General features: G+C 37.2%; 1 protein-coding gene and 1 long non-coding RNA gene across 2 annotated transcripts in view; both read right to left on the bottom strand.

The window, feature by feature from the left end:
* Positions 1-16,358, bottom strand: part of mvb12bb (multivesicular body subunit 12Bb) — a 60,378-nt gene that overhangs the window by 545 nt on the left and 43,475 nt on the right. The window contains exons 7-8 of the mRNA XM_057833080.1: positions 9,390-9,445; positions 5,669-5,728 (exon numbers count right to left, since the gene is read on the bottom strand). Coding sequence (XP_057689063.1) covers positions 5,669-5,728; positions 9,390-9,445 — 116 coding nt within the window. The remainder of the gene's footprint in view (positions 1-5,668; positions 5,729-9,389; positions 9,446-16,358) is intronic.
* LOC130914030 (uncharacterized) lies at positions 12,669-14,569 on the bottom strand. The gene is made up of 3 exons (XR_009062838.1): positions 14,210-14,569; positions 14,094-14,144; positions 12,669-13,710 (listed from the first exon to the last, which is right to left on the bottom strand). It is a non-coding gene; the product is annotated as an uncharacterized LOC130914030 (long non-coding RNA).

The following is a 16,358-nucleotide window of genomic DNA, read 5'->3' as shown; positions in this document are numbered from 1 at the left end:
GTGTACAAGTCGATTGTAGCAGACATACATACAGTACAGGCCAAACGTTTGGACAAGTATACTCGTTCGTGCTCTATTTTTATGACTATTTACATTGTAAATTCTCACTGAAGGTAATAAAACTCAATGAACATGTGTGGAATTATATACTTAGCACAAAAAGGTGAATTATCTAAAAACATGTATAATATTCTAGAATCTTCAAAGTAGCCACCCCTTTGCTCTGATTACTTTTTTGAACACTCTTGCCATTATCTTGATTAGCTTCCAGAGGGAGTCACCTAAAATGGTTTTTGACCTCACAGGTATGCCTTTTCAGGGTTAATTAGTGGAATGTATTGCTTTATCAATGGGGTTGGGACCTTCATTTGTGTTGCATTGAATGAGGTGTGTCCAAACGTTTGGCCTATAGGCTGTATATCTAAAATAATGTGTTGCATTTGAAATAAAATACCTGTGTTTGTAAGTGAATGTAGTGGTTTTCTGTAGTCATGATACTGTATCTTCAGAATGAAAGGTCTTATGATGACTAACAAGTGTGGATGTAAACATTTTTATATAGACTTACAGTACTTTGACGCATTATAGTAGGACAGTACAACGTTCTAAACTAAAGTGGGAATGGAAGGAAAAGAAAGTTATACTGCCCTCTTCTGGTCGTTATATGACTCATTGTGCAGCGTTACCCAAATCAGCATGTTTAATTAATTTAGAAGAAAATCAATCTCACGCCACAAAACAAAAAATAGACCAACGTATACTTAAAATAATAATAATAATATTAGCCTCAAACTTTACTTTTATGAAACCTGCATGAGTTTGTTTAGTTGAATAGGAGTCATAATTTGCGTGGCAATAGGTGGAAACAAAGGTTTCTTGCACATTATACCATTATACGTTACTGTCATACACAGATGAACAAATAAACACTATTTAATGTAAATCAATAATACTTTTTGAAACAATTATATGAAATTGAGTCGTTTCTTGCTGCATACCAAAAGGTCTCTCATGGCACACTTAGGATGTTCAGGGGATGTTTTTTATTTTTCGATATTATAGATGCAAAGCAACCAAAATTGTAATTTATAGTAAAATATTACACTGAAAACACATTCTTGGAACACGTTCAGGTAAACGTTCAAGACGAGGGCCATAAAGTTGTACTACTGAAGCAAAACGCTAGAGGATGCTGTAAGATCACTGTAGTAAACGTTCTGGATCTCACGCCAAAACAAATGTGCTTGCTGTATAATTGAATTAGAAGTTCTTCAATCAAAAAAAAAAAAAAAAAAAAAAAAAGTAAGTAAATAAATAATTAATGTTCTGATTTTCGTCAACTTGATGGAACCTGTCACACATCACTACACTGCAAGTGAGAATACAATGCACGTTCAACAGTTGGTACACAAAATAACTAATTCAAAGATTGAAGGATGTATGTATGTATGTATGTATGTATGTATGTATGTATGTATGTATGTATGTATGAACGTAGGCCTACGAATGTACAGTATGCATATATTTATCCCCATCCCATGTATTTAAATGTGGGTGAGTGTGTGTGGATGATGGATGGGGGAATGGGGTGTTATCGGGGCGAGCATGTATCAATGTCTGCCACTTTTACACACAGGCTGACAGGACAGTGACACACTAGAACATGGGCGGCAGTCACCCAGACGAGCCCAGCTTCATTTCCTGTTCCTGCTCCACTGCCAAAAATATGTGACATGTTGTCTTCATTAATTCCACCTCTATTTGGAGCTCCCCTCTCACACCATGCACACGTTGTGTACCTCAGTGCTTCCATAAAATCACACATAGGAAGAAATGTACACAAATGCACACGCTAACTCCCAAAGCAAATCTGAGAAGCCATCATGCATAGGTGCTAATGAAAATCCTGTCATGTGTACACACACTTTTCCACCCTCACGTTTTCTAAACTAAAATCATTAAGCTAGCTGCCGCCAACATCTTTCAGCAGACCAAACCACATAAAGACGTCACTTTAAATCGTGTACTAATTAACACTTAAAGAGACACATATTAGATATGCGTGGCTAAGAGCAATTATAATATCCGCAAGTTTTGCGAGTCATTTGGGAAATGAAAAGAATGCTTAATTGCTGGAACCAACATCATTGCAAGCATAGTTTAAGTGATGCCTGTTAGAAAATTGTCCAGTCTGCAGCAGCAGTGGTCTCAATGATGTCAGAAAGCACATCATATATGAGCATCCATATTTCTAAAAACAGTAAAAAGCTCTGGACAAACCAGAAGTGGTTGTTTTTCAATCAAATATGGTAATGGAGGTTTTTCTTTATGAGCCAACATGTTCTCTGACGCCAAATGTCAAATATAGAGTACATTACCATTTGGTTATTAACACAAACACTTCCACCAAGAGTTTTTTTTGCCTGAAAACAAGAATATGCAAAACATTATTTAGCCAATTTTCATGAACCTTACTGGAAAGGGGGAGAATTGGTCAATGCAGCTAAATGTTGACCTATTGTTTCAATTAGAGGATTCTATTATATTTAAACGTAATTTCACTGTGAATAATGGATGCATTTTATTGAAGCAAATCAGGCATATAAAGAATATGGTTATATGAAGGAGCTGATCCAAAGAAGAATTGTTTGGCCTTAGTGAAGGGAAGCACTCTTCTGATGCTATTCTGGTTTCCCATGAAAAGCACCACTTGTGTTATGTTTGTAAAAGTCTCTCTAATTATGTTTCTCTTCTGCTTCTGTAGATATCATCCAGGGATAATAACAAGAGGAGAGAGAAGTAAAAATAACACAATTGTGAGGGATGTTTCCACTTGGAAACTAATTATCAAGCTAAGCTGCGACTTCATCCTCATCAGCCAGGCCCTGCCATTAATCTTGTGCTGTCGTCCACTTCACTAAATCCAGCGTGTTACACTATCTCACATTTACTTCATCAGCTCCAGTGCGGCTGTAATTAATGATTTCTCATGCCCTTCCCTTCCCCAGCTCAGCTCACCATGTGTCCGCCTGCTAATCACACCCAGTGAAAAAGAAAAGGAGGCGAGGGAGCGACGGGTAGAGTAAGAAGAGGAGAGAGCAGATAGGATGAGCAACCTGGTTGTGTTCACGCACACGCACACACCCACACATGCACCGTTAATGCCTACTTTGACAGTGAGCTTCAATCAGATGACCGTATGACAGCACAGCGACTGTGTGATTTGGATAGTTTGTGACAGAAGACAGAGGCAAGAGTGCAGAACAGACGCTTGGTTTGATGAGAGAGTGTTTTCTCTGCAACACATCTCAAACCCAACAGCACCTGTTCTTTTACAGTGGTCTGTCACTTCCTGGCAGTTCAGATACCAAGGTATCGTGCTAATGAGAGAGAAGGGGGGGAGGGTTGTCCCTCCATTTAAAGCATCCCCATATGCAGTACAACACACACGACGTCCTAATTCTTGCAGGCTTCAGTTTGGAGATGGAATTGTTAGTGGTGTCAACAATAATCGATGCGGCGATGCATCCCTATGCAAGGCATGGACGATTCGATTCGATGCGGGCAACAAGCCGAATCGATTCAGCGCATTTTAAAATATATAAGTACGTTCAGAAATCTTCCCTGCGCAATTCCGGTGATGCAACGGATTTGGTTTCCCCATTTGTATTATTATTCTCATGTTTCATTTTTTACACACCGCATAACTCTGGTCAAGTTTCCCACTAACCTCGTAGATGCCAAAATGTCTCCAGATGTCTGCTTTCAATGTCTTAGGTGCATCAATAATCTTTCTCCCTCCCTCTTTCTCCGCTTCAGCCATTGTCATGTTATGTCCTATCTCTTAGAGGTTATATCTTGTGCCCGAACCCGATTAACATGTTAAGTATTCACGTTCGGGTCGGGTCGGGCCGTCGCGCCATACTAATAAATTATACCAAAAAAAAAATGGGATAAAACCGAGAGCAAGCTCTCTGTATTGTGCATTTGCTTGTGCACACACATGAATGCCGTGGCCCGCATGTTTTTTTTTATATTAAACTTTCCCAGCGTTATTTCGTTGTGTAAATGCTTTTAATACTATTTAAACATTAAGAAAACTTATTTCTTTCTTTTTTTTTTTTTTTTCTGCCAACTGAGAATTCGTTACGAAAGACACTTTTATTTATGCACACATAGGCAACACAAATGTGATCCCTTTGAATCTTCTCCTCTGTGTGTCTGCAAAACCGCATTTTTTTTTTTTTTTTCAATCTTAAACTTTCACGGCATTATTTGGTTGTGTAAATGCTTTTATAATGATCATAAAAATATGTAGACTATTTAAACATTAAGAAAACTTGCGTTTTTTTTCTGCCAACTGAGAATTCGTTACGAAGGACACTTTTATTTATGCACACAAAGGCAACAGAAATGTGATCCTTTTGAATCTTCTCTTCTGTGTGTCTGCAAAACCCAAGGGTTGTTTTTTTTTATATTTTTTTTTATATGTTTTTTCTGCCAACTCGAAGAAATGAAAATAAATTGCTGCTGCTGCGGTTTTTTCCCCCGCGTCACTCCCCCCCCCCAAAAAAAAAAAAAAAAATCGGGTTTTTCAGGCTGGGCCTGCAAATCTAGTTAATTGATTGGGCTCGGGCCGGGTCGGGCTTCAATACCAGCGGGCCGTGTCAGGTCAGGCTGGATTTTTTAGGCCCGATCTAACCTCTATTGCACATACATATATAGTGGGCTAGGCCAACATTTTACTCGTGTTCTACATTGCAATTTAGTTGATGTTTTGTTTGCAACTGAACTGATCCCTGGATTGATATTGCGATAAAGATGCTGCTGCACAACAATATTGTCTTTGTCGTTTTCTTTAATATTTACTTGAATATTTTTATTGATGGATCGTTGTGACTAAAATACATTGACTGTTATTACTGATTTTGCACAGGAGTTCAGATGTTGCACTGTGTGAAAGGCTGCTACTGTGTGTAAAAAAAAAAGAGAAAGCCCTGGTCTCATTCAAATCACTAATTAAATGCTGTGATCTGTTTTTTTTTTTAAATATATATATCTGAAAGTATTTTCATTTGACTTCAACCAGGATTGACACAAGAGCCAATAAAAAGTTGTTTAATGTCTGACCGCTTGTGCTGCCTCATGATTCACGAAAAATATGCTTTGCTTTAGAATTTTAATGCATCCCAGGCTTTAATGCATCGCGATGCATTGCCGAATCGAACCGAATCGAATTGTGACCCTCTGAATTGAATCGAATCGAATCGTGGCCCTCCGAATCGTAATCGAATTGAATCGTGAGGGCAGTGCCAATGCACACCTCTAGGAATTGTGTATGTTCTCAGTGCAAGCGCTTGTTCTTTGTGGCGCTGATTAGGAACTTAAAGAAGATCGGAACCTCAAGAACCTAAAACATTCTAAGGGATGCTTGATTGAACTGTTTGGGAGAAGAATTGGGGAGTAAAAGTCAAGGGATTTGGAATAGTAGACAAGGCTTTAAAGAAGGAGTGGCTGCCTAGCCAGGGCATGCTTTTATTCAATTGGGGCTTAGTGGAGCCAACAGGGTCTCGCTGTCTCAGACACTTAATTACAAGCCCAAGACTGTTTGCTTTGCATTCTGGGCCAGCGGCGGCAGCTGCAGCCGAGCGTTGCAGCCTCTACTCACTTCCTCCTCGATCTCTGCCAGGGATTTGATCGTAATGCCCATTAAATTGACTTGCTGCATCTGAAATCAAAAGCACAGAAAGGAGGGAGAAGGAGGAAAGGAAAAAAACACAAGGAACATGGCGGTTAGGCTCATGGCTAAGTAAGCATGCTTAAAATCTTTAATCCTCTCCCTCTGTGTCAATACGAACCGGCTATGGTGACAACCGCCGCCAGCCAGCCAAATGGACTGCATTGAGCCAGCGCTGCCTGAGTGCATGCATTCATCACTCAGGGTGAGGGTAAGGAAAGGATAGCAGATAAAGTGGTAATAGAAGAAAGGAATGGGAGAGAAAGGGGTACGGATGAGAAGTTTTGGAGGGACTGTGGAGGAATGTTGGAGAAACGAAAGACGGAAAAATACAGAAAGATCATACTTTGTGAAAAAAAAAGCAAAGTTGAGTGATAAAAGGGCTCAAAGGAAAGGTAAAGCACAGTTAAGAGGAGAGTGGTTTCGTGACAAGTAATAGTGCAGTATGAGTTCAACTGGAATCAGTGTGACCACGACTAACTGGCAGCTAGCTCCTACTGACCTCTCAGTCATGACCAGTGTTGTCTTGATTACTTGAAAAAGTAATTGAATTACTGATGAATGATTATACCTCAAAAAAGTAATCTAGTTATTTTAATGATTACTTTATTATCAAAGTTACTAAGTTACTTTAAAAGTAATTTATCAGTTACTTTTTACCATTTTTTTCTCCCTTTGCCACCTCAATATATATACAGTGGGGCAAATAAGTGTTTAGTCAACCACCAATTGTGTAAGTTCTCCTACTTGAAAAGATAAGAGAGGTCTGTAATTGTCAACATGGGTAAACCTCAACTATGAGAGACAGAATGTGAAAAAAAAACAGAAAATCACATTGTTTGATTTTTAAAGAATTTATTTCTGAATTAGAGTGGAAAATACGTATTTGGTCACCTACAAACAAGCAAGATTTCTGGCTGTCAAAGCAGTCTAACTTCTTCTAACGAGGTCTAACGAGGCTCCACTCGTTACCTGTATTAATGGCACCTGTTTTAACCATTATCGGTTTAAAAGACACCTGTCCACAATCTCAGTCAGTCACACTCCAAACTCCACTATGGCCATGACCAAAGAGCTGTCGAAGGACACCAGAGACAAAATTGTAGACCTGCACCAGGCTGGGAAGACTGAATCTGCAATAGGTAAACGCTTGGTGTAAAGAAATCAACTGTGGGAGCAATTATTAGAAAATGGAAGACATACAAGACCACTGATAATCTCCCTCGATCTGGGGCTCCATGGAAGATCTCACCCCGTGGCGTCAAAATGATAACAAGAACGGTGAGCAAAAATCCCAGAACCACACGGGGAGACCCAGTGAATGACCTAGAGAGAGCTGGGACCACAGTAACAAAGGCTACTATCAGTAACACAATACGCCGCCAGGGACTCAAATCCTGCACTGCCAGACGGGTCTCCCTGCTGAAGCCAATACACGTCCAGGCCCGTCTGCGGTTTGCTAGAGAGCATTTGGATGATTCAGAAGAGGACTGTGTTTTGGTCAGATGAAACCAAAATAGAACTTTTTGGTAGAAACACAGGTTCTCGTGTTTGGAGGAGAAAGAATACTGAGTTTCACCCGAAGAACACCATACCCACTGTGAAATTTGGGCGTGGAAACATCATGCTTTGGGGCTGTTTTTCTGCAAAAGGGACCAGGACTATGGAGTCACAGGAGTGCCAAAACTAAAAATAAATAAATAAATAAATAAATAAATAAATATAAAGAGCAATAAATATATAAATATATAAATAAATAAAGGAATAGGTAAATAAATGAACGAATAAATAAATATAAAGAGAAATAAATATATAAATAAATAGAAATATAACGGTATACTTTGTCATTGACATTTACTTTTGGTCGTTAACAACCACAAATGGAAAAAACAATGACAATATTTTTCATTGACTTTTACTTTCTGTCATTGAACACCACAAACGGAAAAAACAATGACAATTGTATTTTTTGCCTTTGCCTTTTCTGTTTGGCTTTTACATTGTCATTGTCATTTATCGATCGCCTTTCCTCTTCGGGAATGTAAATGGCAAATGCGCAGAGAAACGGTCTGTCAATCAAATGACGTTGGGCGGGGCTTTCCAACCAGAAATAGTAGTCGATAACTGATTATTCCTAGTTTACCTGAAGGAAAGTGACATTGGTTATCGAGTTGCACGTGCGGTTTTTATGGATAGGATAGAGTGGATAGATATGGATATGGATAGACTTTTTACGTGATAGATTCAACGATAGAAATACATTTTTTTAGACCGGTAAAAAAATATATTATAGAATATATTATTCGACACACATGCCAGACCATTAAAAGAATAATTATTTTCTATGTCCGAATCTTCGCGTTTATAATCATGACGACATTGGAGGAAGTGGCTTAGTGCAGTCACACAAAACAGCCGCGGTCGCGCTTGGGTAGCCGTACGGCGCATGTGCGGAAAGTTAAACCAGGAATAATCAGTTATCGACTACTATTCCTGATTGGAAAGCCCCTCCCAACGTCATTTGAGTGACAGACCGTTTCTCTGCGCATTTGCCATTTACATTCCCCAAAGAGGAAAGGCGATCGACAAATGACAATGACAATGTAAAAGCCAAACAGAAAAGGCAAAGGCAAAAAATACAAATGTCATTGTTTTTTCCGTTTGTGGTGTTCAATGACAGAAAGTAAAAGTCAATGAAAAATATTGTCATTGTTTTTTCCGTTTGTGGTTGTTAATGACCAAAAGTAAATGTCAATGACAAAGTATACCGTTATGCTTTTATTTATTTATATATTTATTTATCTTTATATTTATTTATTCATTCATTTATTTACCTATTCATTTATTTATTTATATTTTTATTTCTCTTTATATTTATTTATTCATTCATTTATTTATTTATTCATTTATTTATTTTTAATTTTGGCACTCCTGTGACTCCATACAGGACGACTGATCTGTGTAAAGGAAAGAATGAATGGGGCCATGTATTGAGAGATTTTGAGTGAATATATCCTTCCATCAGCAAGGGCATTGAAGATGAGATGTGGCTGGGTCTTTCAGCATGACAATGATCCCAAACACACAGCCAGGGCAACAAAGGAGTGGCTTCGTAAGAAGCATTTCAGTGTCCTGGAGTGGCCTAGCCAGTCTCCAGATCTCAACCCTATAGAAAATCTGTGGAGGGAGTTGAAAGTCGGTGTTGCCCAACGACAGCCCCAAAACATCACTGCTCTAGAGGAGATCTGCATGGAGGAATGGGCCAAAATACCAGCAACAGTGTGTGAAAAGCTTGTGAAGAGTTACAGAAAACGTTTGGCCTCCATTATTGCCAACAAAGGGGACATAACAAAGTACTGAGACGAACTTTTGGTATTGACCAAATACTTATTTTCCACAATGATTTGCAAATAAATTCTTTAAAAATCAAACAATGTGATTTTCTGTTTTTTTTTTTTTTCCACATTCTGTCACTCATGGTTGAGGTTTACACATGTTGACAATTACAGGCCTCTCTAATATTTTCAAGTGGGAGAACTTGCACAATTAGTGGTTGACTAAATACTTATTTGCCCCACTGTTTATATATATTTCTTTTTACTTTATTATTATTATTTTAATTTTTTACTGTAAGTGCTCAGTATGATTTTACCTCTTTCGGGGTGTCATAGAATCGCTGCGCAATCCCAAAGGGCACATCATCCATGGCTGTAAAGGAAAAAATATATATTTTGAGATGTTGAATGTTTGAAATGAGTTTCACTACTACTACCACCAAAATTGACCTTTTTCATCCTGATTTTGAGAGCTTGAACAAAAAACATGTGGCATAATGAAGCAACAAAGCTATCAACATCTCCAGGCTCCCCGACACTTCCCTCCCAGCCATCTATGGAGACAAGATGAAAGCCTTTTCTTATTCTTTGCCTCTCTCCTCCAATGCAGCCCTTCCCAACACTCTTCCATTTTAATTACTCTTGATTATTCCTGATTTTGTCTTGTCAGAGAGATGTTCACCTCGCAAACAAAGCAACACTTACACCCAAAACTGAAAGAAGAAAGACAAAACATTTGCCGGATATCAAATTTGCATGAAAATAAACCACAGTGTTCAGCCCACAAAAAAAGGTAGATTAAAATGAGGACTTGCCAAAAGCACGGTGGTATAATTAGCATTTGACCAAACAAACGAGCTTCAACAGAGCTATAATTAAGCAGGCCTGTAATTAAGTGTATGCCCTTTATCATAATGATCGTGGTTAAAATGGTGTGATGGCTGCCAGTTGATTATTAATGGTGTAACCCAATGCTGCCTGTATCCTGCACTGGAATCAAGGTGTCACCACTGTCAGGCTAGAGTGCAGCTCTTTGTTTATTTAAAAAAAAAAAAAAAAAAACATTAGGGCACAAATTAACAAGACTTGACAAGAGATACAAAGCCTCTCGTTTGCAGGCTGAAGAGAAAACTGCAGCTGCTTGGCCTCATTAAAAAAAAAAAAAAAATCTGGAGCGCCGACACTTACCGCAATGCGCTCTGACAGGGGCCCCAGATATCAGGGGGCCAAGTTTCCAACTGGTGTTGTTTAGGCGGTTGGCAAGGAAAGATACAATTAGACGTGTAAATGGAATGTTTCGGAATCATGGATATGGAGTTAGTGGTTGTTTTTTTATGTTATGTTTCTTTATGGCAGTTAAATGACTTGCTTTGCATCTTTTTTCTGGAACAATGCAATATAATCTAAGAATGACCCTGTCACCTTAGACTACAGGTGTCAAACTCATTTTGGTTCACATGGTACGTGCATGACAAATGCTGAAGATCTCAATGAGTCGGATTAATGTATTTTTGGAGTGATAAGCTATACATAACAATTTATTTTCCCACCTATTTTCATGATAAATAAATATGTATAATACGTTCAATATTCATGTGAATAAATATTCACATTTACTGATTATTATCTTGCTGCAAATATATTTTTTAATTTCCAAAAAAAACTTCTAGCAATCAGTGTTTTCATTTACATATGTGCAAATTAGTGATGCACGATAATATATTTTTCAACCGATATCGATAACCGATAATTTCCTGCCCCTTCCACCCGATAACCGATAATGTCACGCCGATAATTTTATTCAAATATATAAGTAAAATTTTAAAGTATACAAAGATCAAATGTTACTGTGCAAAAATGTAATTTAGTGCTATTTTTTTCCACATCAAATGTGAACAAGTAGTAAATTCCAACATCTAAACAATGGCAATGACATTGTGTAATGGTAAGCTTTTGGCAACAATTACTTCGAGAGTAAACACCCAAGTTGCACAAAAATGCCTTAAAACTAAGCCATCCCTAACATATATCACATTACTACACTGCAAAAACATCTACTTAAAACTAGCAGAATTGGACAAAACTGTTGATTGCGCACATTTGGAGGCTAAATCAAATTGTTGCTCCTCTGGGGTTCAGAGGGGCAAATTAGGTGAACCAATTGGACTTGTAGTGTGACTGTGATGACAGAGTAGAGGACATGAGTTGAGCTACAAGCTGTTTTTACTCCACAGCAAAGGAAAAGTAATTTCTTTTACTAACATATATGTACACAACAGAAGTTAACAAAAGAAATGGCCTCCAAAAGTCCAAAAAGTCCAAATGGCCATTAAAAATTTCAACCATTAGCATACACATTTTTTAAATATATAAATACACAATAAAATGTGTACCTTGCTTTTAAATTCAACATATGAAGCATATTTATACATTGGAGAATGGATATTCTTAATACATCTGTATGCAACAATCATTTTTAACATGTACCGACTGGTTTCCGCTAGGGTATGCTACATCATCATCTTCCTACGCTAGGCCGTTAGCTCCGCAGGTTAGCATACAACACCATCCCGTTTGACTCCAAAACGCTCAACAAACATCGTTTTTTTTGCTTTTCACACCGTATATTATTATCCCAAACCCTTTCTAACATTAATAATATATGCTAAACAGATGGATGCAGAGTTTTAACCAACCTGTGATGACAGAGTAGAGGACATGAGTTGAGCTACAAGCTGTTTTTACTCCACAGCAAAGGAAAAGTAATTTCTTCCTCTGTGGCGCCTCCACTCTTCGCCGTCAGAACGCAACATGCGCTATCCGCAGGCCAAAGTAGGAATTACATTTAACTCAAAAGCGCTTATGTTAGAATCAATTAAAATATTTCAAAGTATATAATTATCGGATTGCATTATCGGTTGAATTTGGTTTTATCTGGATTATCTGTGCGACGTCATAATTGCCATTATCGGCCGATAATTATCGGTGACCAATATTATCGTGCATCTCTAGTGCAAATGTAAGTGTATCACTGTTATAAAACAAATTGCTCCATCTGATTTGTTTCTCATTTAATTCACATTCATAGTAATTCTTATTCTTTGTAATATATATTCAAGATATATTCAGATTAAATGGACAGTTTTTGTTATGTGATTTGTATGTAAGTGAAATATTTGGTAACACTTTAACACTTTATTTAAAGAGGAACTGAAGACCTTTCCGGATTTTGGTGTAATTTTATGAATATAAACTTGGGACAAGTTCGTCAAAACAACCATGACATTATCAACACGTAATTGTAAGGATAATTTGCGTTTTTTTATTTTTTTTGCACTCCGTTAATGGTCCCTTCGCAAACCCGGAAGTGTGACGTAGGCAACAGAAGACTACCCACAGCTAACATAGCAGCAACAACGATGTCAGTGATATTTCCACCAAAGGTAACCATTCAGGATCGCTCTTTCGTGACGCTACCGATGGCAAAGGCTCCCAGGAAAGATGAACTACAATTAATCCCTACATGTTTGAACCTGGGGCGTCAGATGACGGCGATTTACTTGACACAGCAGGTGGCGTCATGACGCCAATTGACAGCTCGACACTTCACGAACGGGAGAGTGAGTGGTTAGTCCAGCATCGTGATTTTTTTTATTAGAATGCGATTACATGGTTGTATATTTTTCCATGCTCTACACATAGCTAAAACTGGATATTAGGTAATGGGACAGCGCCTACCGATCTAAATATGGTAAAGCTAGCCCAAATGTGGCTAAATGAATGAAATGTTATTGATATTTCAAAATAAATGACAAAACCATTTTATTTTCCAGGTGATGCTGTAAACCATCAAGTAATTACCCTTCCAAGAGTATGCCTGTGTCATCAGGAGATCCCAGACGTGAGAGCCAAACTTGCAGAGGCTGAAGCACTGACAGGGGCATGAATTTCATTAAAAAAAAATAAAACCATAAATTGTTAACAACATTGACACATTTTGTTGACTGTTTAATGTATTCTTTTGTTATATAAAATATTGTAATTATATTACATTCTGAAAAAATATTCAATAGGCCGCAATAATGATACCAGGTTTATGTTGAATCAGCATTAGCTTTCGTTGTCAGATTGTGACACAACATGTTATACCAAGCACACAACGGCACACATCAAAGAGCATAATTTTAGTAAGCAACACAAAGTTAGGATAGCAACGGACTAGCGCAACATTGAAAAATGATAATGGCAGTGGGAAATATGTATTTACTCTTTTCTGTAGCATGAAGTGTTCTCTATACAAAGATAATGCATTATCATTAAAATATGAAGGTAACTTGATTTTTCTTTTAAAAAATGTGTACTGTACATATGACTAGTTTATGATTTCATGTCATCAAAATTTGCTACATTTATTTCTCCTAAATCATCGTCATCTGATGTCGCAGACAGAAGAAATTCAGCATCTGGCAGGCCTCATAGGATCTCTTCAGTCATCATCGCTGGACACCGCATCACTTCGGTCATCATATGACTCGACCCACTCTCTCTTGATTTTGGGAAACTGGGTGGCAACTGACTTGCAACGCTTTTTTCATCGTGTTGAGGGTTTCCGCCACTTAATTTTTTATGTTTGGCTTCCTGGAGGTAAAAAAAAATCACAGCAGCATGAAAATATTGGATGAATCCTAATTTTAATTTAATAATAATTTCTTGGTGATCAAATAATAATGCCCCAGTCATACCAGCATCTATTTGATGCTATTGTTCCCTCTTCAAATAGGCAGACCTTGATGTTGAAATATAAAAAACGAGCCAAAGACCTATTTGGTGCTGGGGACATTTGAATTTACATAACACCTATTGATATAGTAATAAAATCTCATGAGTAGACGACATGTCAGCCAACCTATCTACTTATGACAGGCCAACAGCAAAAAAAAAAAAAAAATGTCGCACTTCAACAAACTGGCAGTAGGAGTCCCCCTAGTATATATAAAAAAAGCCATTAATGTTTTACTTACGTCTTTGGAAAACCAAGGTTGCATTGTTGTAGGTTTTCAAAGCTGTCGTGGCTGAAATGATGAAAACAATGAGCCGATTGGGGACCTGTATGCATGCTAACAAAAACGGTCCAAACCTTTGCAGGAGAAGTTTTTTTTTTTTGGACCACTCCTAGAGTCTCGAGTCTTCCTGTGAGTAATTCATATCGCTACACATCGAGATGGCATGACGAATCCCGCGAGTAAAACCCAGAAAATGTTTGCAATATATGGCGAGGATAGCGTGGTGCTATATTTCCGTGTTCAGAGTGGTGGCGAGGCTTCCTGGAAGTTACGTCACGAGGTAGGGGTCGGCAGGACGGCGCGTCCCTCGTTGCTATGGTGTTGCTATGGCCTTAACTCAAAAACTACGCGGTCAATTATTATTATTATTTTTTTAAGTGACTTTTTGAGAGAGCGAATGACGCATTTAATACAATTCAACTGAGTAAAACACTTAAGAGCGAAATCTGAAAACCTCTTCAGTTCCCCTTTAACAGCGGCGTCATAAGACTGTCATAATTATGACATGACACTGTCATGATCATTAATGAATGCTTTGAATGGATGTATAAGATCAAGACTGGACATAAATGGAGATAAAGGAAAAAATTGCCGGATTACATCTTATGACAGCTGTCATAAGCATTCATTAATGCTCATGACAGTGTCATGTCATACTTATAACAGTCTTACGACGCCACTGTCAAATAAAGTGTTACCAATTTTTTTTACTGAAAAAAAATCAGTATACGGTATCAGTATATATATATATTTATTAGGGCTGTCAAACGATTAAACTTTTTAATCGAGTTAATTACAGCTTAAAAATTAATTTATCGTAATTAATCGCAATTAATCGCAATTCAAACCATCTATAAAATATGCCATATTTTTCTGTAAATTATTGTTGGAATGGAAAGATAAGACAAGATGGATATATACATTCAACATACGGTACATAAGGACTGTATTTGTTTATTATAACAATAAATCAACAAGATGGCATTAACATTATTAACATTCTGTTAAAGTGATCCATGGATAGAAAGACTTGTAGTTCTTAAAAGATGAATATTAGTACAAGTTATAGAAATGTTATATTAAAACGCCTCTTAATGTTTTCGTTTTAATAAAATTTGTAAAATTTTCAATCAAAAAATAAACTAGTAGCCCTATTCTGTCCTCAATGTGTGTGAGTACACAAATTGACAGATAGCGAACATAAGTTCCAAAAAGAAATCAGACGGTGTGGCAAAGTTGCATGGGCTTTACTGAAGTCATCTCTTTTTGACAGGAGCACGTTTCTTGTATTTTTGTAAAACTGAAAATAACAAGGCAATGTGTCAATAACTTGCATAAATCACAAAATAACATAAAATGTACACACACGTGTCCATTTGAGCAGTAGCACTAGCCAATTAGCTCACAAGCATCTAACAATGTAACTGCATTTCACCATATATGTGAACAAATTCAAATACACATCATCAATAACTATCTAATGCTCATGAATATAAACAAAGGAGGAATATAACTCACAAGCGATGCATGTATTAGACACAAACAGTGTGATGGGGCTATGAGAACTGCCACTGAATACTGGATGCGGACGTTAGCTGGTCTGAATAGCACTGTCTATTAGTGTGAGTTCGCGTCGACATATAATCACGTCAGAAAAGTGCGCCGAAACCCAAATAATCAGCTGCACTGAATCGCCAGCAGAGGGCGACATTCAGCCACATAACATATGCAAGTCACACCCAAGCGCCAGCAGAGGGCGGAAAAACTCCATAAAACACAATTAACAAGTTGGCCTTTCACTGTACTGACATTTAAATCTGTCTGAGTGGGCCTAGTGCGTTAATTGCGTCAAACATTTTAACGTGATTAATTAAAAAAATTAATTAACGGCCGTTAACGCGATCATTTTGACAGCCCTAATATATATATATATATATGTATATAAATCCGTATATGGCATCAGTACAAATAAAATGGAAAAATAAATAAATAAATAAATAAATAAATAAATACAATTAAATGTATTATATGTGTGAGTGTGTACAGTATATATATATATATATATATATATATATATATATATATATATATATATATATATATATATATACAGGGGTGCACATAAGTATATATATATATATATATATATATATATATATATATATATATATATATATATATATATATATATATATATATATATATATATACAGGGGTGCACAT

This window comes from Corythoichthys intestinalis, chromosome 3, assembly GCF_030265065.1.
Source record: "Corythoichthys intestinalis isolate RoL2023-P3 chromosome 3, ASM3026506v1, whole genome shotgun sequence".
Taxonomy (NCBI): Eukaryota; Metazoa; Chordata; class Actinopteri; order Syngnathiformes; family Syngnathidae; genus Corythoichthys; species Corythoichthys intestinalis.
The sequence above is the reverse complement of the archived record's forward strand: the minus strand, read 5'-3'. Positions and strand labels throughout refer to the sequence as shown.